The sequence below is a fragment of the Vigna angularis genome, chromosome 1, assembly GCF_016808095.1.
Source record: "Vigna angularis cultivar LongXiaoDou No.4 chromosome 1, ASM1680809v1, whole genome shotgun sequence".
In the NCBI taxonomy this organism is placed as follows: Eukaryota; Viridiplantae; Streptophyta; class Magnoliopsida; order Fabales; family Fabaceae; genus Vigna; species Vigna angularis.
This window is the reverse complement of record NC_068970.1, coordinates 5,828,202-5,854,169: the sequence shown is the minus strand read 5'-3', so window position 1 is coordinate 5,854,169 and position 25,968 is coordinate 5,828,202. Positions and strand designations below refer to the sequence as shown.

Below are 25,968 nucleotides of genomic sequence, written 5' to 3'. Positions count from 1 at the left end.
TAGATTTATATATATAATACTAATTATTAAAGTATAGATTAATCCATTCATATAAACCTAATTCTTTAGATGATAAATATTTATAAAATATTTTTTTTATTCTTTCATACATTACAAATTTAAGAATAAGCTAAGAGTCTGAAAATATAAATGAAAAAGTTAAATGACATATATAAAAAAACATAAACATTAAATTTAATTAAAATTTTATATGAAATATTATGCCATGATTATATGAAATTTCTTAATTTATGGGTGATGAATATTCTCAATCATTTTCTTCTTATCGTTGTGAATCCATGATGGTTATCTTTAAACTCTTTTTTCTAAAACAAGTTTGTTCTTATTTAATTTTATATCACTTACTCTTTTACGGATTATATATGTTATCATTTTTCTTTTATTATTATTATTATTATTTTCTTTATATTGTTTTTTATTTGTTAGGTTATGAAGGGAGAGAGCGGATGAACCTTGTTTATGGAGATATGCGGGTGTGGACTTGGGAGAGAGAGGTTTTAATCCATCCTGACTGAGATAAAAATATTTGAAGGGTTGAAAAGTAAATTTACCAAATGATCCTCGTGTGGGTGTGGACTGTGGTGCCTGGATTGTAGAAGTGATGAAAGAGGTTGGTAAAGATGAAGAAGCTGAAAAAAAGTGTAGGCCGGAGGTTTCCATAGATGTACAGGTGTAGGAAAAGATTGACTTTATGGACGGTTGAAGATGACAGCTGTATAACATGCTTAATTATAATAATAATAATAATTATTATTATTTTTAATTTTAAATAACAATTTAATTTTATTTTAATATAGTTTTTATTATTTATATTTAAATTTATATCACATTTATTCTGTAAAATAGTAATTACCGAATTTTATTTATGAAAATGTTTTTTAATTTATTACACTCATGAGAATAAAAATATAAATTTTTATAAACTTATTTTAAAATCTTATTATCTTTTTCTTAGTGTAAACAATATCATAATTTTCCTTTTATCTCATCAAATTTATTTACTTATTCTCATAATAATTGTTCAGTTCTTCAATAGACATAAAAAAAATTAGTACGGTGGAAAACACTTTTCACTGCGATGCCATTAGGCCTACCAAGATATTTTTTGAATGATTACTGTTAATAAAGAAGATAAAGTTATTATTTTGTATGATGTCCAAAGCAAATATTGCACCTGATATTTAGTCTTAAAGTTTTGGTTTATAAAATAGTTGCAAAAGTATATTAGTTATTTATTCCGTTTAGAAATGTTGTAAGCCAAGCTATAATGATTTTAAAATCAAATTAATCACAAAAAAATCAATTAAGTTTAGTATTGACATGAAAATGATTCATTTCAAACTATATTTCTACCATTGATTTATAATAATTGATTATCTAATCAATTAAAACATAATACATAACACATTTACAGGTTTTCAAAGCTGAAGACCATCAATTGATTACGTTATTTTCATAACTGATTAATATTATTAGTAAACAAATTTCTTTTTGAAAATCAACTTCATTCTTTTAATTACAATTTTTGAAATAAAAAAAAGAAAGAAACATCTAAGAATTCATTGAAGGATTGACATGATTATTAAAATTTCCATAAAGATTTAAAGAAGAATTGATTGGTTATAAAGTTTTCTTGTTTGGCTTATGATTGAAATGTAAAATATGCATATAATATAGGTGTATTTGTTTCATATATTTTGTTTGTTGTTCTTCTATATTTCTTTCACCGTGTAAGTGATATGTTAGGATAATTAAGTGTGGCATTACATTGGTTGAAAATCTTGAAATGTATTTCAAGTTCTTATATATATAGTGTAAGTTTTACGTAGACGAATCTTGTAATCCTAACTCTTGATATTTTAGTAGAATTCTGGCTAAGGATTATAGAAGCTGGATGTAGATTCTTAAAGAATTGAACTAGTATAAAATTTGGTGTTTCTTACTCTTTCTTTCATCATTTTTTAGTATCTTGATAATTGTAAAGGTTCCAAAAGCTAAGCATTTTATCATATACATGTTAATTGACTAAAAATGTTTCGACTCTAGTTTTAAAATTATTAAAAAACCAATTCACCCCTATTGGTTGGGAAATTAGTTGTAACTATTTTAACAAATGTTATTATTTCAATGATTATCAAAGGTCATATCAAATCACGACAGATACAAACCGTCTGTAAAAGCTTAGGAAACCATAATAGTTTATATAGAGACATCATTAAAAAGCTAACAAAATCTCAAGGCTTAACACTGGACAAGCGAAATCACTTTGTTGAGTTGACACTGACAATAAGAAACGATAGTTGGGAAAGTGAGTAAAATTAAACATCCTAGTAGTCCTAGCCATAAACGATGGTAAGTAGGCATTATGTGAATCGACCCGTGCAATGTTGTAACTAATACATTCAGCATCTCGCCTAGGGTGTAAATTCACAAGAATGAAACTCAAAGGAATTGACGGGGAGACAAATTATAAATCACTAGCAAAACGTATCATGAACTATGATTGCTACTTGAATTTTTATAAAGATTCATTCCATCGTTAACAAGTATACCCCTTAACTTCCTTGATTCATTTTTGAATTCAGGGTATTCTTTATCAATGTTCTCACATTTGCACATAATCAACTGGATGACAAAGTAGTCCATCACATTTCTGCTCTCCCACATGACATATAAGATTTTTTATATCATTTGGATACCAAACTACCTTCACACTAGGGTTATGCTTTGTCACCTCATAAACATTCTCACGATCATTATCTTTGACCTTATAATATGACAATTCATACTTAGGATAACTTTTCAACTCTACAAACTCATTTTTATATAAAATACAATCATTATGACACAAATGATTTTTTTTATATTTCGTACCCATTAGATAAAGTATCTTCTTTGTCTCATAATTTTGATTAGGTAGTGTATTATTTTTTGAAAGCAATTCTTCTAACAACTAAAACAGTTTTGTGAAGCTTTTATCAGTCAATTCATTTAATGCTTTCAAAATCATCAACCTTAACATTGTTCATAATTGTGTGAAGTTAGTTGAACTAGGATATAACGAAATTGTTGCATCAATAAACATATTTTCATTCACTGCTTCAACAGATGATAGTACTCTAAGATCATACTTATCATGTCCTTTAAATTATCATTTGTTGTCCAATAAATAGATTCATGTGTTTCACACACATTTGGCATGCCTAACAATTCACCATGTCATGTCCATCTTGTATAATTCTTCAAAAATCCATCATACAAAAGATGTTCTTTAATTTCGGAAACATTTAATCTTCTACGATTCAAATAATTCACACAAAGAGACATCATTATTACTTAGTTTTCTACACTTCCAATATTATATTGAGCGAACTATATAAATTTGTTCACCCTCTTTCATAATGGTCACTTGTGGTGAATTAATAAAACTTTGATCCATATATAATGTTTCGTAGATACAAGATTAAAATTAGTTTTCTATCAGTACATGCAAAAATCACTTTTTTTTATGTATATGACGCTATCCCATTAGTAAAGATTTTATTTTAATATAATTGAATAATACATAAATTATAATTATCATCCATTATATTTTATAAAATTTTGACAGCATTTCACATTGGTATTTAGGTGAGATGAAATAAAATGTGACACAAAATCTTCATATTGAAACATGTATATAAAAATCAATACAAAATGCAATAAACCAAAATTAAGTAAAATATATAAAATATAAATTATAATTCATGTACTAATTAATTAATAAAATGTGGTTATGTTCAACCAAACAATTCAAAATTTATATAATTATTGTGAGTATAACTTCCTTTGTTTTTTTATATAAAGTTTAAATTAACATATGACGATTAAAATTGGAAGAGCACAACACAAATCAATATATTAATTTCCAATAATAAACTAAAAACTATTAATGAGCAAGTGTAAGAGATAAAAATTAATAAAATATTGGATCGAACAATTTTGAACTAAATACGAACACATTCAACAACAAAAAATATTTTTAATAATATGTAATATAATTTAATGAAATTGAGAGAGTATATAACAATACATCCAATACAACAAATATATCTAATCAGTAAAATATAATAAAATATAATTTTATAAATAATAAACACTATAAAAAATTAAAATAAAAAAAATTATCTAGATTGAGACTAACACAAAAAAGTGCTTCATACTTATGATAATTTAGGCTTTTTACCAAGAAATATGAATGGATGATGAAGAGTGCAGTGAAAATGAACACGAAAATATGAAAAGACATGAGGCTTAATCTTGGACGATAATTATACATTATTTTTTGAAAGTCACCTGTGGGAAAATGAAGACAGTTCCTTCCATAAACTTCAGTTAAAAGTTCATTATAAGCACGGTTTTGATACATTTATTGTTAAAAATCAATAGTTTATTACAAGTTCTTCAGAGCAACTTTTTTTCACTGGTAATTAAAAATATTTAAATCTAATAGACCATAAATTAATCCATATTTTTAATATATCAACTTAAAACTCATTCTAAAATAAAAATGTGTGGTGCCCAAATGTGATAGTATAATAATCAAATGATATATTAATATTTATTTATCATAATGATATTATTATTATTAATAATTCACCCTTTTATTATTTATAAATTCTTATAATTATATTTTTCGCACAAACCATTCCATATGATGTAAAGTTCCACATTATATATATATATATATATATATATATATATATATATATATATATATATATATATATATATATAACCAAACACTAAATCAGTTTTATCATCATCTTTACATTAAATTTCAACAGTATTATGTTAAAAATAGAATGTGAATAAAATAGTTTTATCACAACTTAAATATTTATTATTGTACATTAGAATATACATCTTATTTATAATCTTGGCGTTAAGAAGTTTATTTATGACCAAACTTTTAGATCCATATATTATTTTCTTAGTAATTACGATTTTCATGTACAAGTGATGTGACAAAGACTAAATAAAATTACTATTTTATTGAATTGCACAAACAAATGTTACTTATATGAACGTATTTAGCGTGTAAAACTTTCCTTCCTTCGTATATAAAATAGTATTTTAGATTTCGTATATAATAAAAGATTGAGTGCTGCATCTTTTTGTTTGCATTTAGGAGTCGAGTGTCCTTTTCTGATTAAGATATTTTGAAGAAAAATATCTGATCGTATATTTCCTGTCGAAGCTAATATTTTTCAAATTCATTTTATATATTCTATAAATATTTCCAGAATGAAATTGAAGAAAACCTTTTTCATCGTACACTTTTTCACATATATTATTGCACAAATTATTAAATTCTGTCAATTACTTTTAAATTAATTATATTACCATCATATAGCTATTTCATTTTCACTTAAACTACGACAAACATATGCCACAATATTAGGCTTGAATCCATAATGTATTTGTATAAGAGATATAAGATTAAATTGATAAAAAAAAAACATTATGCATGTTTAAATAACATAATTACAGTTTCATAAAAAAAACAGGAGAGTAGAATAATTCCAAAGAAAGTTATTTTGAAATAGGTAGTCATGTGATGGAGTGAGAGTTGATATTTGGCAGCATCTTATCGTAGGAAGGGAGTGACTTGGAGATTGGAGAGCCATTGAAATTGGATAAGCTATGAAGTGTAAGATAATATAAGGTAGAGATTTCATCAAAACATGTGATTCTACATATGTTTTGCCAACACCAATTAATTTCATGTTATCAAAATATTATCCTCAACTTACATAATCCTTTCAACGAGTGGATTGTAGGTAGCCACAGCTTAGCATAATCTGATTTTTCGGATTTCACACTTTTAAGCTAATGGAACTACCGTTGCCCATTTATTATGCATATAATAACAATCATAATTGATGTAACAGTGGGTGAAATGACACTATCTTCATACTCTGTACAAATAATTGATACCATAGATTGAAGTGAACACGTAGCTGCTAAATAATCCTTAAAAAATACAAAAACATCAAACTTTATTAGTTTGTTCTTTGTTGTGTTTTTGGCCAAAGCTTATAGAAAGTTGAAATGAAAAACCAAGTTGCCGACAGATGAGATAACGGTTAAGAAATTATAGTTTTGAAAAGTGATATTATTTTTGACAGAAAGTACTGATATTAATTACTGGATGTTATGTATGCATGGTTTGCGAATTGAAAGGTCCTTGGAAGAGAGGGGTTGTTTTGAAAGTTTAGGAGAAGGAAGGGGGTTTAGAAGGTTGGTGTCACTGTCTTGTAGGGAGAGCTAGTTGATAAACAAAACAAAGAAGATGCTAAGAAAAAGGACGCATGTTGGGGACCATATATTCCATCCTCCACAAGTTCTTCACAAGCATGGACACAATCTTCATTGCTCCTTTAATTCCATAACACATCTCACCTCTAAATGCTTATAGTGTTGTTCTTTCATACATACTCCTGGAGAGGGACAAATAGCAACTTGGTTTAAAACGTTCATAACCCAAACCCAAATATCACTCTTATGAGACTCAGACCAAACATAACGAATAAGTTATTAGTTACTGCTTGTTTCTTTTATTCCTATTACAAATATACTTTATTGTAGTTACCAATTATTTTAGTGTCTAATTTCATATTTTGTAAACACATTTGTTTCAACCATAACCAATAATTTTACATAATTTTATAAATATTTCTTTTCTTTTTGTCCTCCAAAACATCTTCTAAAAACAAAACCGTAACGGACAAAACTTTAAAAGAACAACACTTTAGATATACTGACTTTAACCATGTCAGAGATCAAAACAATATATTCTCTATAAGACTGATAATTGAATATTCAATTTCTTAAACTCTCCATAATGATTCGTCATCAACCATAATTTACATATTCTTTCTACTTTTCAATATGTTTTTTAAAAACAAAACGTGTAACAATTTCATACAAATTTACCAGAATTTTATACTTGATAGAAATATTAAATTATAATATATGAATGAATATCAAATTTATTTATTTTAAATTAATTTGTTGATACTGAATAAAGTTTATATTTTAATACAGTGTTACACTTTTTTTTTTCTAATAATTTATCGCGTTGTTTGAGCTCAGACATGTATTTTTGTCATTTTATAAAGAAAATATCCTTTTAGGTCCAAAAATGAAAGTTTAACTATTTTTTCCCTTCTATATCATTTCTTCCTTTTTTTTTCGAAGTTTGGTAAGATTATTAGCATTATTTGAAACCTGACATTCTTTTTTACGAGCTATAATTTCACAACACAGATACATACGACAAACATTCTTTCGCAAGATTCATCCGAAATAAAGAAATATATATATTTAGAAGCTTTATTTTAATGTGTAAAGAAATATAACTTTTGGAAGTAAATTCTAGGATATATACACTTATAACAGACCGTTTAATTTCAGAACATAAAAAAAAATCTATGCGTAAAAAATAGATCTAGAAGCGACATCCTTAATTCTCTTGTTGGAGTTAAAATTTGAAAAATAAACTACTAAAGTAGAAAAGGAATTCAATAAATAATATTTAAAATAACAAGTAATAGATAGTAATAAAAACATATTAATAACAAAGAAACTTATTCAACTTTTTTTTATCTAGATAATTTCTCTTACTACTCATTCACACCATCCCAAGCAAACATTAAACACTCAACCTATATGTATGTAAAAACACTATAGGTATGTTTTATATAAAAAAAACTTTGATTACGAACAGAAAAAAAGATCGCTACAAAAAGTAAGCCTTATTCTATACTAGGCGTGTAGTTTCCAGTAATCTCTCTTCTTCATTTGGGCCTCGAGATTGATTTTGGATTGGGCTAAAATATGTAGGTCATCTTGAATTTGGGAGATAATTAAATCTTTATTGAAAATATTACTCAAATAATAAAAGTTCAAACGATTCACTTGATAATGCATTTTTTAAATCGCAAACCCCTTTTTTTTCCTGTCTAGTTTGTTTTTCTCACATAATTCCGTCAACTGATTTTAGTTTTATCAGATTGATTTAATTTATTTAATTTTTAAGAGATAAATGTGTTTACGTTAAGCACATTTTTCTTTTAGCTGTACATCAGTTTTGGATTAGGGAAACTAACAGACTAATTGATCTCTATAATAATTTAAAATACTTCATGGTAAAATGGCTGGTTTGGATTCAAAATTTAAATAGTAACTGAAATTTTCATTTTCACCAGGTATTTTAATAAATTTACATGCTAGAATTCAAAATTAAATATGAAATTGTGCAATTTTTCATGTGTAATAACTTTTGAAAATGTACCCAACCTCTCCTTGTGAAAACAAATACATTTAAAACATGAGCAAATGGCATATTTTTATTACTAAAACTCCATAACTTTTTACAGTGGACGACTTGTACAACATCAAATTCATTGTGCTTAGTGCAGAAAGATCAACTAGTCTTTAATGACCCTTTTAATACATTATTTAAATCAATCACACGTTAACATTTTTTAAATAAAACAAAAAAAATACATTTTTAAATTTTATTTCACATAAGTAGTATATGATATACATTGAAGTAACACTTTAAACAAATATCATAATGTATAAGTTGACAATTGAATGGATGCATCATGTCAAGACATGACATTATAATTATCTAATATTATCATAACATTCTGGTGAAGTCATCACTATTAGAGTTAACCACAGATATACAAAATTTAAAATGTGTTCGGTGTTGGGCTCAGCCTATTTATAAAGAAGGAGATCACGCGAGGAGCACGTGAGGAATGGCGGTTTATAGAGGGAATAGCGAAGAATAAACTTGAGGTGGTAGTTAGTAAGTAGTAGTGTTCACAAATTGAGAGCTTCCATAGACACAAGGAAAAACCTGAACCCAACGAATCAACGAACCAACCCCATAAACCCTAACTTCCATCTTTCTTCTTCAATGGCCACCCTCGACCCAATCCAAAACGGCACAGCCAATCCCCTACTATCGGACAATCCCGACCCCGCCGAACCTCCCTCCACCACCGCCGACGATCCCACTTCCGAGGTCGCGACCGAGAAGCGGTGGCCGGGATGGCCCGGCCTCTGCGTGTTCCGGCTCATCGTTCCGGTCCTCAAAGTCGGAAGCATCATTGGCCGCAAGGGGGAGCTCATCAAGAAGACTTGCGAGGAAACGAAAGCTCGCATTCGAGTCCTCGACGGCGCGGTTGGCACGCCCGATCGAATCGTTAGTGTTTCCTATTTCATTTCTAGGGTTTCTTCGTTTATATTTTTTGCTAGGTTTTATAATGTTCCGTCATTTCTCACTGAATATTTGAGTACTGCTTGTACAGTACTAGTATGGATTTTTATTTTCACTGCCTGGAGGTTACTAGTTGGATTCTCTGTGCTGCTGTGTTGATTTGAGCTCGTTGCGTTATTTCCCTTATCTTCCAACTTACATTTTTATTCTAGTTTCATTAATTTTACGATGCTTTTCCAATCCAGGTATAGTTACTGGGAGTGTTTTATAGTATTCGTGGGGTGGTTTCTCTGTTAAATTTGTACATGCTAACGCGAGGCACATGATAGTCGTGGTATCAATGGTTGTAACTTCACCTGTACTGTTAGAGTTTGAATCTCTAGGACCACGGTTAGTAATCCCCCGGAAAATGCGTCTGGGTGGTATGGCCGTATGTACTATTGTCATGTTGCGTAGGTTCCGATGTTTTTTTATTTGAATTATAAGTGAGGCCACCTTGTCTGTTCAGTTCGGGATAATCTTTTCACATGCACATTATAACGATGTTGAGTTTTTTAATTTGTGTATCTAGTTCTGTTTTGTCATTATATGGTTTGAATTTTGTCTTTAGGTACTCATATCAGGGAAAGAAGAGCCAGAGACACCACTTTCTCCTGCAATGGATGCTGTCATAAGGATTTTTAAACGTATCTCCGGGTTGTCTGAAATTGATGGCGAAAACAAAGCAGCAGGGCTTGCGTTTTGTTCTGTTCGTTTATTGGTGGCCTCAACGCAGGCTATCAATTTGATTGGAAAACAGGGTTCATTAATTAAATCTATACAAGAAAATACCAGTGCATCTGTTAGAGTACTATCTGGAGGTGTGCTTGCTGTCCCTGTTATCTGATAATGTGGCATATGTCATCTATGATTTTCTCCCCGCCTTGATAGCATCCTTTTATTTTGCTTATCTTTCCTTATATTGACTGATGTCATATAAAGTGTGCTGAATCATATATTTAATTACTGACATGACATTTGGTTTACCTAGCTTCTATGGATGATTCTTGAGATTAGGTGGTTTTATCTTTTCAGTGTTTTTACCATTTAGATAGTGGCTAGAATCTAAATGAACTAAAGATGTATTCATAACCTTTATTCAAAGTTCACTGTGGTCTGAGGTCACTGAAATTCAAGAATCCCTTCGTCCTTGCTAAATTTAAAAATCTCACTTTAGAGGAGCCTTTTCCAGTTGCCATTGTTGTCATTTTTAACATTTGTGCTCCTAACGAGAAAGAACTTTTTATTGGTTTTCTTTCAATGTATTTTTTTGTTCAACGTTGGAAGTGATTTTGAAGCCAAATCATTTTCCTGATAGATGAGGTTCCCTTTTATGCTGCTGCGGATGAGAGGATTGTTGAGCTGCAGGGAGAAGCCATGAAGGTCCTTAAGGCTCTGGAAGCAGTAGTTGGGCACCTGAGGAAGTTTTTGGTTGACCCCAGTGTTCTTCCTTTATTTGAGAAAAGTGTAAGTTTCATATTTTTCAATTATGCCGAAACTACCAATACCAGTGTGTATCATTTACTTTTAATGCTATTTTATTTAGTTCCCATGGTGAATATCATGTACTTAAACTAAGATGTGTGTTTATTTTGTTCAAGTACAATGCAACAATCTCCCAAGAGCGCCAAGTAGATACTACTTGGGTTGACAAACCATCACTGCATAGTGCTTCACAGCCTAGCATTGCAAATGACATTCCTCTTTCATCAAAAAGGGATTCTCTGTATGCTGACCGTGAAAGCCATTTGGATTCATTGCTCCCTCCTTCCACAATGTCAGTATATGGTCAAGATTCTTCACTTTCTAGTCTTCGGTCTTCAGCCCTCGGTCGTTCCAGTGCTCCTCCTATTGTTACCACGGTTAGTAATTTCAAGCATCCACAAATATCAATGTTCTATTTGATTGGGCAATTTCCTTTGAAACCTGTCAATACCATTGTTGGTTTTTTTCTTTTTTCCATCTGTCTAAAATAGTTAAGGCTTAATTACTTAGTCCCTGTATTTATTTGATTTATTTCAGTCTCTTTTACTAGAAGGTTCAATTCAGTTCCATAATTGAAAAAATCGCTGTATCACAGACCATCTGTTGAATTGAACTGGCACTGTTAATCTTGTGATTTATGACAGTTTTTGCTTACAATTACTGGTGGTTTTTAAATTCAAAACATTAGTATTATATTAAAAATAAAACATAAAATACATTAAATGTAGCTTAAAAGTAAAACTAAAAAATGTTTGAAACCATTCTATCTGTAACTTTCACTTCATAGTTTGCAAATCGCTACACAATGATGATGGGAGGCTATTAAATTGATGCAATAGAATTAAAGGAGATACAATTTGAATTCATTCATGAGAGAGATGTTAGAAATTTCTGTTACAAAAGATACTTATCTACATGGCTTATTCTAACTATCTAGCACTGCAAGGTTCAACATGAAAAACTTATAACACAACTACAGCTGTCAATTGACATCTCTGTAACTATCCTAACAAACAACAGAAAAGGCAGTTGTCAGTTGACAGCTGTGTGTAATCATCCTTATAAACAGAGAGGCCGCGTTCAGTTGATATCCGTGTGACCATAGGTTTATACAGATGTAATATACTCAAACAGGAGGCAGCCAAAATGCCAACATATCTTTTCCCCTACCCCCCATTTACAACCAAACCCCAAAACCCACTCACTGCTCTCTTCCCCTTCATTCTTGTTCTGTGCTGATGATGAGTGTTGAGCTTGGGGTTTCACTTCAGCTGTGAGATGATGAGTTTTTATGTGTGGTGTCACTGAGGCGGAAGAGGAAGAAGCATCAGTGAAATAATATTGTTTTTCGTAATTATATTTGTTTTTTCAAATGGTTAAATAATACCAAATATAATGATAGTTTTTAACCACCCATATAAATAATCACAAAACTAACAGTGTTGATCCCAATTAAACGAAAGGGCAGCAAATTGCTGCCTTTTATTGATTTAAGAGACTTAATCGAACCTTTTTATTAAAATATAGACTAAATTTAATCAAATAAATAGAGGAACCAAATAGGTAATTTAGCCAAAAAGTAATCATTATTACTAGTTTTTTATGTAAGAGCTTTTATACATTTTGATTCGTGTTGTCCAAATTTTAAATCAAGGTACATTAATTTCTGATTTGTTATACGTGTATTTTTGTACCTATTATTCTCATGATGATCTGGGGAGGGCCAAGCTTTTAAAGCACTGTATGATTTTTGCCACTTTACTGTGAACCAAAGGCCTTCTTTCTTTTCCACTTCTACATATTTGCTTATGTAAATCATTCTTCTTTGTATTTCTTTATTTTAGTGTTCGTCGGTGATGGTAACTGCCACCTTCATTTACTGTTTCCACTTATTAGGTAATACAAACAATGCAAATACCACTGTCCTACGCAGAGGACATAATTGGTATACAAGGGACTAATATTGATTACATTCGCCGCACCAGTGGAGCTATATTGACCGTGCAGGAGAGCCGGGTGCCTGATGAAATCATTGTGGAAATAAAAGGCACCTCATCTCAGGTTCAGACAGCACAGCAATTGATTCAGGTACGAGACTCAGGCCTATGGAAGTCATGCTTTTGTGGTCCTGTTACTTTTGTATGACAGATATGCAATGGGTTTATGTGTTTGGTCGGGTACATTTTCTTTAAGTTTAGATCTATATAGAGGATTCCTCTTACATATTCATTGTATAGTCTGTCACTTTTTGTCTGCATTAAATCTTCACTAGTTAAAATGCTTGGTTGATATCCATTCCTCATGTTGACTGAAACATTTATTCTACTTACAATTTTAGATCATTTGATTGGATAATTGAAGAACATTAAAAGAAACTATGAGAAATGAGACAAAAGTGAATTTAATCTATTTTTATTAAGAGGGAAAGTAGGACATGAAAAAAATGAAGATGGTTTGCTTAGTTTGGTATTCTTGTTCATTAATTGTTGGTAGGGGGTGGGAGGAAAAAGAAGTGTCAGTTTTCTATTTTCATAAAATCATCTACAAACTAATCTAGAGCATTAAGTGAGTAGATCTGAACCTATCAAATAGTCGCAAGTCAAAGCATATGACCATTGCATGATTTTGTTTAAGGTACATATGATTGCGATTGGATGTGTATTAGTTGGGCTTTCCCTTACTAGACATGAACAAATCAATCCGTTTTGGGGTGATGGGATTGTGCATAAGATTTGAGAACTTCATCTTTATTCTTGATTTTTTTTATAAATTCATTTATTATCAAATGATATCAGACTTGTCAGTTTCTATGTATTACTTTTAAATTTTGTTGCAAGCACCTTGTATTTATCATATCCTGGCTTCCTCCTCTTTAGGACTGTTTTACTAATTGTGGAATAAAGGGTTGGCATGATTACAACGTTAATTCATTTCTGGTTTTACGCTGCATGTTTCATTCATTCAATTTTCACGCTGATTAGTGATTTTTTATTGGATAATAGCCATCACCGATCGAATTCATGCCCAAAGAATAGACTTAGGAGGGATGACAATGGTGTGCCTATTCACTTCCATTTAAAAGAAAAATTGCCCCTTTACCTGTCCCACTACGAAAAAATATAGATGCCCCCATATATCTTTTTAATTTTAAATAAAATTATTCTTTAAAAGTTCTTCGAAATATAAACACAAATAATTAATTATAAAGTATAACTAAAATAAAATTGTGTGATAAAGTAGTTTAAAGAGATATGATCTTTTAATAAAACAAAGTTAAATAAGTTGTACAGTTTTATTGGTCTATATATATATATATATATATATATATATATATATATATATATATATATATATATATATATATATATATATATATATATATATATATATATATATATATATATATATATATATTGCTAGCTTCAATAAGTGGGTATTTAAAATACTGTCCATTAGTTTTTGTTGTAGACTTTACCCATACATCGGCTATTTTTTTGGAGTGACTGTAGACTACTTTGTTTGGTTATACTGATAGAGATGCGTTGTATTACAGGAAGTTATAAGTAATCACAGAGAACCTGTGGCTAGTAATTACAGCAGCAGGTTAGATACAGGTCTGAGGTCTTCTTACCCTCAGCTGGGCAGTTCGTCTTATTCGTCATCTTCCTTGTCGCAACCCTACAGCAGTTATGGATCTTCTGGTCTAGGAGGAGGCTATAGTACTTTCAGACTTTGAATTGCCGTCTCACAATGACTTCATTTTGAGCCAAATTGTTTCTAATTGGGCCTGATTAGGGAGAGTAAGTGCCATATGTAATTTGGTAATCTTTGATGTGGTCGAGAGTTGAGCAGTGCCATAGAAAATGTAATGAAATATTAACCATTTTCAGGAGGATGTTTAGTTTTTTAGTGTAAATGTGCATTGAATTAAAGTATAATTATGGGATCTATATTTTATTTTATCCTTGGAATGCTAACTATTCTTACATCCACCTATCATTGGTATAGTTGTGGATGTGTTTAACTGGCTATAGATTCTACTATAGCGGTTACTGTCCAACCGGATCCTCTCCTGCAAACTTCTATAGTATAGATTTTCCCAGTCTATCATTGGACAAATCTAATGGTTCAGATCAAATTCCCAGTGAAACCTTGTTTTTGAAATTTTAAACTATTTTTTCCAGTCACTTTAAATACTTGAAAATAAAAAATATTTAGTTAAAAATACAATATTTTCCATTTTATATATTAAAACTTTAAATTTCGTACAGTATCAAAAAAATTTAATTAATGTGCTTGTTTATTAAAGATTCCCAGTTTAATGAAATAAATCACTAGATATAAGAAATTTCAAATTTTTAAATTTGATTTAGTAATATAATGTCTTAACATTTTCTTATTTTTATTTGGTTACCGAACTTAAAATTATATTAGAGACATTGGTGAGATTAGTATTATATTATAGACACTATTGAGTATTAATTGGAATTATCATGATGCATAAACAATAAAAACTGGTTATTATAGTACAAAATTAAAATAATAATATTCAATTTTAAAGGAAACAAAAATATATTTTTATAATAAGTAAAATTATAAAACTCAATACCACATATTACTGGGATAAAGAAAAAAAAGTATATTTGGAAAAAAGAAATAAGAACAAGATAAATAAGATTTTTTAACTGAATATAAAGAAATTCATGCAAACTAAAATAGAAAAAGAAAATTGAAATATTAATGGATAGAAATATATTTAACGGTGGTTCGAAATTAGTTGGTGATTGATATATATATATATATATATATATATATATATATATATATACTGGAGTGAAGAAATGATGTTCGTATCAGAGAGATAAGTTATCCCAAAGCCACTCACTGGTGCGTATTGCAGCAATGCCTACTTTGAATCTCTTCACAAATGTGCCTGTTGACACCGTCGTTGCTTCTGACATCCTCAGAGATGCCACAAAAGCTGTTGCAAAGATCATTGGAAAACCCGAATCCGTTAAGTCCGCTTCTATTCTCTATTCTTTCCTTTTACACACTCTCTTTCAACACTGTTCACCACTTGTTTGATCAAATTACTCTATAAAAATATCAAAACTTTACCTAACCCATGCCATGAAATTTATTAATGGTACTATTTACCTTGAAGACTGGACAAAAGTGCTGTCTGATTTTCCTGTTTAGTTTTTCGGTAATTTGATGTTCCACAGTTGAATAATTGTTTTGCTACATTATGTTTAGTATCATTTGACATGGCCTTTTGTGCCTTTTTTCGTATGCCGGATTGTATTTCAGTATGTGATGATTTTGGTGAATGGGGGAGTGCCCATAGAATTTGCTGGAACTGAAGAGCCGGCTGCTTATGGAGAATTGATCTCAATTGGGGGCCTTGGTCCAAGTGTAAATGGAAAATTGAGTTCTACCATTGCAGAAATTCTTCAAACTAAGCTTTACATTGACAGTTCCCGATTTTATATCAAGTTTTATGATGTTCAGGTAAATTGCTGCTTTGTTCGATGTTGACATGTGTGATTCTGAGAATATTGCTAATTGATAATGGTTACCACTGTTTGGTATTGTCTGGACTTTTGAAATATTTGTATGTGGTGTGAAGTGATTTCGTTCATCTATCTTTTTTAATTCTCTGACATAATATATTGAAGCTCTTTTGGTTCTTTAAACATAGAGGTTTGTTTTGTAACCATGCAAATCTATAGAGATTCTTAGAATGTTTGTTGGAGGAAGCAAAAACTGGAATTGAATTAGTGCTGTTTTTCAGGGAACGCCATGCTAATAACACAACACAAGTTGTTTAAGTAGAAATTGATGTCGGATGTTGTTTAGCCATATTTTGTCTGTAGTAAGTGTTTGCAGATTTATGTTTTCTGTTTTCGAGATTAGTGATTTATTTATGATTAAATAAAAAATAATCTGCTGACTGGTTCTTTAGGGAGAGAGGGAGTTAAAATCTAGTTTTCATCTTGTTAGGTAACCGCCCCATGAATTTAGGTATAGTGGGGCAGTTTCTTTTCACATTTTTCATTTATATTGATGTAATTATTTCAATTCAAGAGATTTACAGATTCAAGAGAAAACCTTACCTTCATATGGGCTTGAATCAGAAATTATTGTGAGTGCGTGAAGCACCTGGAGAGTTCTGCACAGGAAAAAAACTGGGTTGGGAGAGTGATACACCAGTGGGCTTTGAGTGTTTAGAGGTATCATTTAGAAATGGCTGAATCAATCAAATACGCTCAACCTGCCATTCCCAAATTTGATGGACACTATAATCATTGGGCAAAGCTGATGGAGAACTGCCTTCGTTTCAAGGAGTCTTGGTACTTTGTGGAACATGGGATTGATGTTGTACCAGACAAGGTGAATGCCTCAAAAATAGATATCATAAGGATGGAAGAACAACAGCTTAAGGATTTAAAGATAATAAATTATCTCTATCAAGCAATTGACAGAAATTCTGGACACCATTTTAAATGACAAGACGTCTAAAAATATATGGGACTTTATGAAGCAAAAATTCCAAGGTTCCACAAGGTCAAACGAGCACAACTACAAGCCTTACCCAAGGACTTTGAAACATTGCAAATGAAGGAGGGAGAATCAGTAAATTCATACTTTGCTTGGACTTTGAAGATAGCCAAAAGTATGAAAGCAGTTGGGGAGAATATGCAAGAGAATGTCACAACTACAAAATTCCTGCCGTCTATGACAGCCGAGTTCAACTGTGTGGTGTGCTCCATTCAAGAATCCAATAACATGGACACTATGACTATAGACGAATTGCAAAGTAGTCTATTAGGTCATGACTAGAGAATAGGAGCAAGTTATGCAAACTGTGGTTGATGACCAAACTCAAGGAAAATGGAGAAATTGACAAATTTAAAGCAAGACTAGTAGCAAAAGGCTATGCACAACACTACGGAGTGGATTACATTGCACCAATTACCAAGCTAGACACCATTCGTATAATACTTTCAATGGCTGCACAGAATAACTTGATCATATTTCAGTTGGATGTGAAAAGTGCATTTTTTCAAGGGAAGCGGAAGGAAGAAATATATGTACAACAACCAGATGCATATGTAAAGGGGCAAAAAGATAAAGTGTATAAGTTGAGAAAAGCACTCTATGGGCTCAAACAAGCACATTGAGCATGGTACAACAAAATAGAAGCATATTTCTTACACAATAGCTTTGAAAGGTGTTTTTTGTGAAGATACATTGTTTACAAAGTCAGCTAGGTGAGATAAAATTCTAATTGTTAGTCTAAAGTGAATGATTTAATTTACACAGGAAATGATAGAAGTATATGTAATGATTTTAAGAATTCCATGATGTCGTTATCTGATATGACAGACTTAGGGAAGATGAGGTATTTTTTAGGAATTGAAATTCTATTAGAGTGCACATGGAATTTTCATATGCCAAAGAAAGTATGCATTTGGTATGATGAAGTTTAATGCAGTGAAAAATCTGATTGTTTGAGGAACCAAATTGTCTGGAAATGATGCAGGAACTAAGGTAGATGCTACTATTTTCAAGCAAGTAGTTGGAAGCCTTATATATTTAACTGCAACTAGACCTGACTTGATGTATGGAGTTAGCTTGATTAGCATATTTATGGCTAACCCTTCAGAGACTCACTGGTTTGCAGCCAAGCGAATCTTAAGGTACCTGAATTTGGAATATTCTACAAGAAAGGAGAAGACACAACATTGGGGCTTTATACTAGTGATTTTGTTATGATAGGAAAAGCACGTTAGGACTTGTATTCTCATTAGGGACTGGAGCAATTTCATGGTCTTCCAAGAAGCCGCAAATAGTGATATTATCCACACTAGAATCATAATACATAGCTGCTACATCATGTGCATGTCAATGCATCTAGATCATGAGAATTTTGGAGACTATTGGTTTTAAAGAACAGAAACACATCTTGGTTTTATGTGATAGTAATTCAGCTATTAAGTTATTTGAAAATCTAGTATTTCATGGCAGGAGTAAACATATTGATGTTAGATTCCATTTCTTAGGAGATCTTGTTAGAGAAGGAAGGATCAAGTTGAGCAACTGCAACACTCAAAATCGAGTAGTTGAAATTGGAGCAATTTGTGAATATCAGAAGTATGTTGGACATGGCTGAAGCATCATAAATAAACTAAAAGCTTTCCTAAGCCTTTAGTTTAAGGGAGGGTTTGTTAGCAAATTTATGTTCTGTTTTTTAGATTAGTGGTTTATTTATGATTAAAAAAAAAAAACAGGTGATCTGCTGACCGATTCTTTAGGGAGAGAGGGAACTGAAATCTAGTTCTCATCTTGTTAGGTAACCGCCCCATGAATTTAGGCATAGTAGGACAGTTTCTTTTCGCATTTTTTTCATTTATATTGATATAATTCATTTCAATTCAATAACGCAGAGAGATTTATAGATTCAAGGGAAAACCTTGCCCATTTGTGTGCACAATAGGTATGCTACGACAAAAAAAAAGATCTGTGTTAACTTTATCATGTCCTAATATGCTCCTCTATTCCTTGTATTGTTTTGTCTCGTAAAGAAGTTATTTCTATCTCGTTTTTTTTTTCCGTTGTTTTGAACTTGCTGAAGCACATTTATGAGTCAAGAAATAGCTTCCCGTCGATACCATGAATATCATACATAGTCTCAACTTTTATGTTCATTACTTCCTATCCTCATTATATTCGTTTTCTGATGCAGCGCTCATTCTTTGGGTTCAATGGCTCAACCTTTTGATTTAACTTTCTTTCTAGGCGCATATATTTGTGGAGTTTCACGGGGAAAAAATCATCTTCCTTTGGATTATTGTAATTCTGTATGCATGTTTGTATTAATGAATACAGTAGTTTATTAAAAGGGAAAAAGCGTCTTCCTTTGTTCCCCATTTTTATGCTTTAGCGATTCATGCCTGCAATTTATTTATCTTCATGTTGGCTCTGAATCTTAATGAGCTTCATAAACCATATAGTGGTTAACGGAAACGGATTCCACTGTTGCCAATATTGTGAGTGTAGCTTTGCTGCATTTTGTCGGAAATGTTAACAACTCTAACCATGTCAAGAAGAAAATTGCAGTGAATACACTCTTGACATTTTCTCTTCTGCGTTCTTCTATTATACACGTAAAATAGTATGTTGTCTCACTAATAGAGTGGAGTCGGATCATTTCATGGGATTGGCATAGAATTTCACTAAATAAAAATTAAAAGTACATTACTAGTATCTCTAAAATAAATTATGTTAGTTTCACAAATCATCATCATGCGCCTTTTCTATTTTATCGTTCTTCATATTGCGTGCAAAATTTTCTTTTATCCCAATTAAGATTTATTATCTCTTTCTAAAACAAAGATTATAAATGTTGTTTTTCCCTCTTTATTTCCCAAAATGAAATTTATCGTTTTGCAAAGTGGTTAGACATCACCTTCAAATCTAGAATGCTCAATGATAATTGCATGGTAATACTTTGGTGGTATTTTAGAAACATTATATTATTGTATGAATAAAAATCAAGTAAATGTTGACGATAAAATTTATCGACATTAATAAATCTACATATTTTTTCAAAGATTATAACAACTTTTCAAAAGTTTTGCTCAACCAAAATTACATTCTTATAAAAGATTATTACAAACCTAAAACAAAAATCTTAAGATAATTGAAAATGTTATCAATCACATCGCGACGTACACTTTTCTGGAAACCCCATCATAACAAAGACAACTTTTAGTTTTAAGATAGCATTTTGTTTAGTTGGACATTTGTATCAAGAAAGAAACAAAAACAACTAAAAAGTTCTTAAACAAAAATCTTTTTTACTGAGTACAAGTTTCAAAATATATTCCATGAAAATCAATTAGAAAAAAAAATCCAATCTATAGAGAAGTTGAAAAAAAAAACAGATCAAATAGTACTTATGTTGCTCTTATTAGGACATTTGATCTTACACTCAACTTGTAACTAATTAAACGCGTATGATTTGTTTTATGCTAACCAAGGATAAAAGAACAAATGACAGATAACATTTTTAAAAATGGTCTCTACAAGAAGTTAAAGAAAGAAATGTGATTTTTTTGTCACAAGAAAGTGTGCCGTATAAAATCTACTGTCTATATAGATAGAAATACACAATTTGCATTGAAAAACGGAGCAAATGTACAGATGTACTACAATGGAACATGAAAATTTCCACTGCCATTTAAGTGAAGTGTTTTCAGTATCATCGTCCCAAATCACCAGCCATATTTTGCTTGCGTTTCAGCTTTGGTAAGCATGCCTTTTGCACGCCGCTCAGCTAGTTTCATTTCATTTTGTTTCATATCAAAGAACAATGAACCAATTTGATGCTTCCTCTTATGCAGCTTTGAAGGCTTGCCCTTTGTCGAAGCAGGCTACAAGAATAAATTTGGTAAGCACAATGTAACTGATGGAAACATCCCCTTTAGGGAGTAGAAGGAAAATTATACGAGTTGTACAATGTAGACTAACAGCCCAGTGACCAAGATTTCCTATTTCTTGAACTATTTGAATATGTACTGACACATGGGTAAAATCCTAAATTCTTTCTATGCAACAATAAGCATTAATCTTTTTATTTGTTACCATTACTGGCAGCTCAGTATTTCTATGGTCCTAAACAGTAGTAAAAATGGTTCAAATGGAAAGAAAAACAACCCTCTTGGCTATCTTTCACAAATCTTACATCCAAAAAAATAAACGATAACAAGAAGATCACTTCTTAACATTTAAAATATAATAAGTTAAAATAACACAGAAAATGTCTAGTTTTTTTCATTTTTTATCAATAATAAGAGAGGTAAAAACACAAGTTGCTAAGCAGTACATCAACATGCAAATAGTCATAACTATAATGTGATGAATGGTTATACTAACATAGGATCTAAATGAAGTATGGCTCAACTTAAAATGTAATTAATATTTTTAATTTTAGAGGATAATTTCTAGTTTAGTTAGTTACAGCAGAAGATGAGGCTCCAATAATTCCTTTAACTAAATATTAGGGAAAGACACAAAAGCACACCCCTATGTGAAAGATATCTTTTGTTATATAAGGACACAAAGAAAAAGACATAATTCCTTTTAATTTTGTTATTCAAAATTAAAAAAAAAAACAAAAAAAAAAAAACTCATTCTGATGTAAAAAAAATTATAATGTACAGATGTGTGCACAAACAGTCAAAATTCACATGATTTCACTAAACAACAATCATACACTTCTATATTTACATGACCCTTTTATATGGAATGCAGAGAGAAATTCATGGTCAGCTTTTCTCCAGCTTCCCTTTGTTTCCATAAAAGGAAGATGAGATATATTTCATACACATATAAGCAATATGGCTCAGTGACCTGCGAGAAAAGGTTTTGTAGAGTTTGTACACACCTACATACCCTCATTAGTAGTCTTAATTATAATTGAACTACAGACTAAATTCATCTTATACATTTAAATTACAATGCCAACCCAGTCTACGTGTATGACCCTGCAAGTTCCTAGTAAGATGTGCACCATCATTAATAGGGATTGAAAATTATGGTGGACGGTCAAAAATCCACCAAATACTGTGGGGCCACTATAGTTGGCCTCCCTTTGCAAATTGCTGATGGCTGAGGGGTCAAAAAACACCACATTATTGCCTTATGTTGGTGCTATAAAGTTATTTGACATTAGATGGCAATAATATTAAAGTCCCGTTTTAACTTCATAAATAGAGAGTGGCATCTAACGATACATCACTATTTAAGTAGCGGGAATTTTAATGATTTGACATTATGTAACAATGATCAGAATTACCATCTAACTAATCTCTTTACTTTATAGGAATACAAGCCACGGAACATATTACCCATGTATAGTTCAAGTTTTAGTTTCTTGATATATGAGCATACTAACTAAAACAAATGAGGATGATGTCTCGTTGACTCACTTCAACAAGGACAAGCATTATACAATCTCACTCGATCAAGGGTCTTGAAAACACCATTCTAATTATGTAGAAGGAATAAATCTTATTTAAGTCACCCTACTTCCTCCAAGTTATTGTTAATAGGTTGAATGATTAACTTTAAAACCACCTGACCTGACACAAAAGATGCTTGGCAATATAAAAACATATAGAACCTCAGGTAAGCAACTGCAATGAGAAGTGATCTCCAAAAAAAGAACCGCACACCATTGCCACTTGGGAACTGCATATGACACCATTCACACATGCAGTATTCTCAAGGTGAGTGAATATTCTTGTAATGTGAATTAATGTTAAAGACTCAGCCATATTCATGACTGATGAGATAATGTATGCACTTGCTAGTCTCTGCGTTTATTGTTGTCCAAATTGACAATAAAACTTGAGCACGGACATTTAAAAATAGTGTTCACAATTTAATCAATATAACAAAGCTATTTATGCACGTTATATCTGTTCCCATAAAGTTCTTGGGAGAATAATGACCAAGAGGGTTCGATAAAAAAACAGCTATGGCTATCTATAAAAATCTTTCAATAACCTATATTCACTGAGGAACTCCACTGGAAGGGATTAACTGGTCATCAATCTCTCTCAATAATTAATCTCCCAAGGTTAATGAGTTAATCTATGAAAACCCCCTTCTACCCAATATTTGTTCGGGAACTAGAGAGAGGAATTAATGTGTTAGTAGGTAAAGAGAGGGCCTCTTGCATGCAATTACTATAGAACTGTTATTCCATGTCCCTTAAGCTATCGGAATAGGTCAACAACCATATTCTAGGAACTGTACCCAATAAACTTTTCACTAATTTTCAACATAACAAAATCCAAGACTACACTCATCTCTCAATTTAACTGGGGGCTTTAAAAAAACTTCCTCGACAGAGATTGACAATCAAACATATCCAATTTCCCAATGCCTTAGAATAATATCTCTATTGGGATATTATAAACAACTTCGTAGATGTCTGAGTATATTGTGTTTCTTCCAGCCAAATGCAATAAAACTCTCACAGACCAAAATTTTTCAGGTCTACTATTCTTTTCTGTTTATTTTGAAAGTCATGAATTTACTCTGCTGCTAACAAAAATGTGAGACACTGATTTTAAAGCCTTCTACTACCCCGATCACTGCCTCTAGAACCCATATAAGTATCAGTACTTTACACTACACGTGATCCAGTAGGCTATTGAATCTCCTACTATCTAGATATATTTTCACGTCAAGCAGGCTAAATTATCTCACAAACCACTCCAAACATATTTTCTTGCAACAACTTTCAACCCCCCAGCCAGCAGTCACCCATGCACTATACTAAAAGGGCACTACATAACTAGCAAAAAAAATTAATACCCAGTCTTACAGCCAACTAAAACAACTGCTCAACATGTAAAAACACAAATTCAGAAATGAGAATACCTGATAAGTTGGTCCGAAAGCAATCCCAGTTAGCTTCACCTGGTCCTCTCTCGGCCGATTCTTAATCAACTCATCTTGCTTCACCTCTATAATTTCCGCGGGAACCTCGTGCCTCCCTCTCTTCCCAGGAATCTTCACCACACTGTCACCAATCCCAGAAGCTTCCGGCACCGGTGCCGCTGAAACTTCACCCCAATTGTTCCCATACTGTCCATAATCCCCATAGGCCTCACCATAATTCCCATACTGTTCAGTTCCATAAGCAGCAGCCCCAGCCTCAGGGTCGGAACCCGATCCATAATTGCCGTAATAACCAGCATACTGGTCAGTGGCATATTGGTAATTCTCATAATTTTCGTAATCCCCTCCACTCTGATCCACGCTGAGACTGCTCGTACCGCCAGAATTCGACGCCGTTTCAAGTGCCGGTGATTCGGTTTCGATGATGGATCTCCGACCAGAGCCGGAACTCGCTTGAACACCGAGAGTGGTAGCGTTCCTTGGCGCCGGAATACTGGCAAGGAAGGATTTCACCGAGGAGGTTTGCGTGGAGGACAGTGACCTTTTCTTTCTTCTCTCTCGTTCTTCTTCTTCTTCGTCGTCGTCGTCGTCGAGGAGTTGGGTAGGGTTTGGGAGAGGGATGATCGGGGGCCTGAATTGCACGACGCGTTTGGGTTGTGGTTCTGGGATTTGGGGTTTAGGTTTAGGGTTGGCGGTTTCGCTGGAAGTGGCGAGGGAAGGTTTTTTGGGCGGAGAAAGAGATTGAAAGAGAGAAGAAGACGATGATTTGGGTTGAGGAAGAGATTGAAAGAGAGAAGACGACGATTTTGGTTGTGGAAGAGATTGAAAGAGCGACGATTTAGGTTGAGGAAGAGAGGAAAACGACGTCGTCGTTTTGGGTGGGGTTGGCTGTTGCTGTTCTTCCTCTTCATCTGAAGAGGCGTAGTTTGCTAGTAGAGAATCCATTACAACAACGACAAGGAACAATTGCGAATTGAGAGTACAACAACAACAACACCTTATTACCTATTTTCCTCAAACCCTGCCCAACCCAAACCTCAATATTACATAAATCTCTTCAGCTTCGCTTCAATTTTTTACATTTAATTTCCAGAATATAAATTTTCATTATTCACCCAGAACAAACAAAATCATAAAAATTACCGTAAAAATCAAAGCAATTATTTAAAAAAAAATACTTGAGAGAAAAAAAAAACAGTTTATTAGTTGTTATGTCGTTGTGTATGTAAGGCAATATTTATTTAGAGAGGTTTTTAATCAATTTTTCAACTTCAAAAAATCATTTATTTGAGAATTTTATGTGGTAGGACAATTATTATTTTTTATTTAACTTAAGAAAAAAAAATTCTACAAAAAAAAATATAAACTCCTGAATAAAATTAAGTAAACATCATATACATTTTAAAGAGTGTTTTAATGTTTTCTTTATTAAAATTAAACTGGAAATGCATTTTTTTTAAAATGATGTGACGATAGAGAGATATAAAAAAAAATACTGTGGAAAATTGTAGAAATTAGTTTAACAAATTTTTATAACTAATCTTGCTAGAGAAACATATTTCGGCCAAATGGACATTAAATGACTTGTGTCTTATATTCATTACTTTTGTTAAAACATGCGTCAAAAAATAGAAATAGTTAATATGTAAAATTCAATTAAAAATTTA

The 25,968-nt window shown here is 31.6% G+C and overlaps 3 protein-coding genes across 3 annotated transcripts; 2 read left to right on the top strand and 1 right to left on the bottom strand.

Moving 5' to 3' along the window:
• Positions 1–8,834: 8,834 nt before the first annotated feature.
• LOC108322192 (RNA-binding KH domain-containing protein PEPPER) lies at positions 8,835–14,784 on the top strand. The gene is made up of 6 exons (XM_017554207.2): positions 8,835–9,283; positions 9,909–10,158; positions 10,656–10,804; positions 10,939–11,199; positions 12,719–12,910; positions 14,376–14,784. Exons 1-6 carry the CDS (start codon positions 8,996–8,998, stop codon positions 14,556–14,558), a joined length of 1,323 nt encoding a protein of 440 aa, XP_017409696.1. The 5' UTR covers positions 8,835–8,995; the 3' UTR covers positions 14,559–14,784.
• Positions 14,785–15,649: 865 nt separating this feature from the next.
• Positions 15,650–19,972, top strand: LOC108322114 (uncharacterized). The gene is made up of 3 exons (XM_017554097.2): positions 15,650–15,835; positions 16,133–16,333; positions 19,572–19,972. The coding sequence occupies exons 1-3, from the start codon at positions 15,725–15,727 to the stop codon at positions 19,605–19,607; spliced, it is 348 nt and encodes a 115-aa protein (XP_017409586.1). The 5' UTR covers positions 15,650–15,724; the 3' UTR covers positions 19,608–19,972.
• An 898-nt stretch (positions 19,973–20,870) lies between these two features.
• LOC108322187 (uncharacterized) lies at positions 20,871–25,367 on the bottom strand. The gene is made up of 2 exons (XM_017554200.2): positions 24,281–25,367; positions 20,871–21,261 (listed from the first exon to the last, which is right to left on the bottom strand). The coding sequence occupies exons 1-2, from the start codon at positions 25,244–25,246 to the stop codon at positions 21,103–21,105; spliced, it is 1,125 nt and encodes a 374-aa protein (XP_017409689.2). The 5' UTR covers positions 25,247–25,367; the 3' UTR covers positions 20,871–21,102.
• Positions 25,368–25,968: the final 601 nt, after the last annotated feature.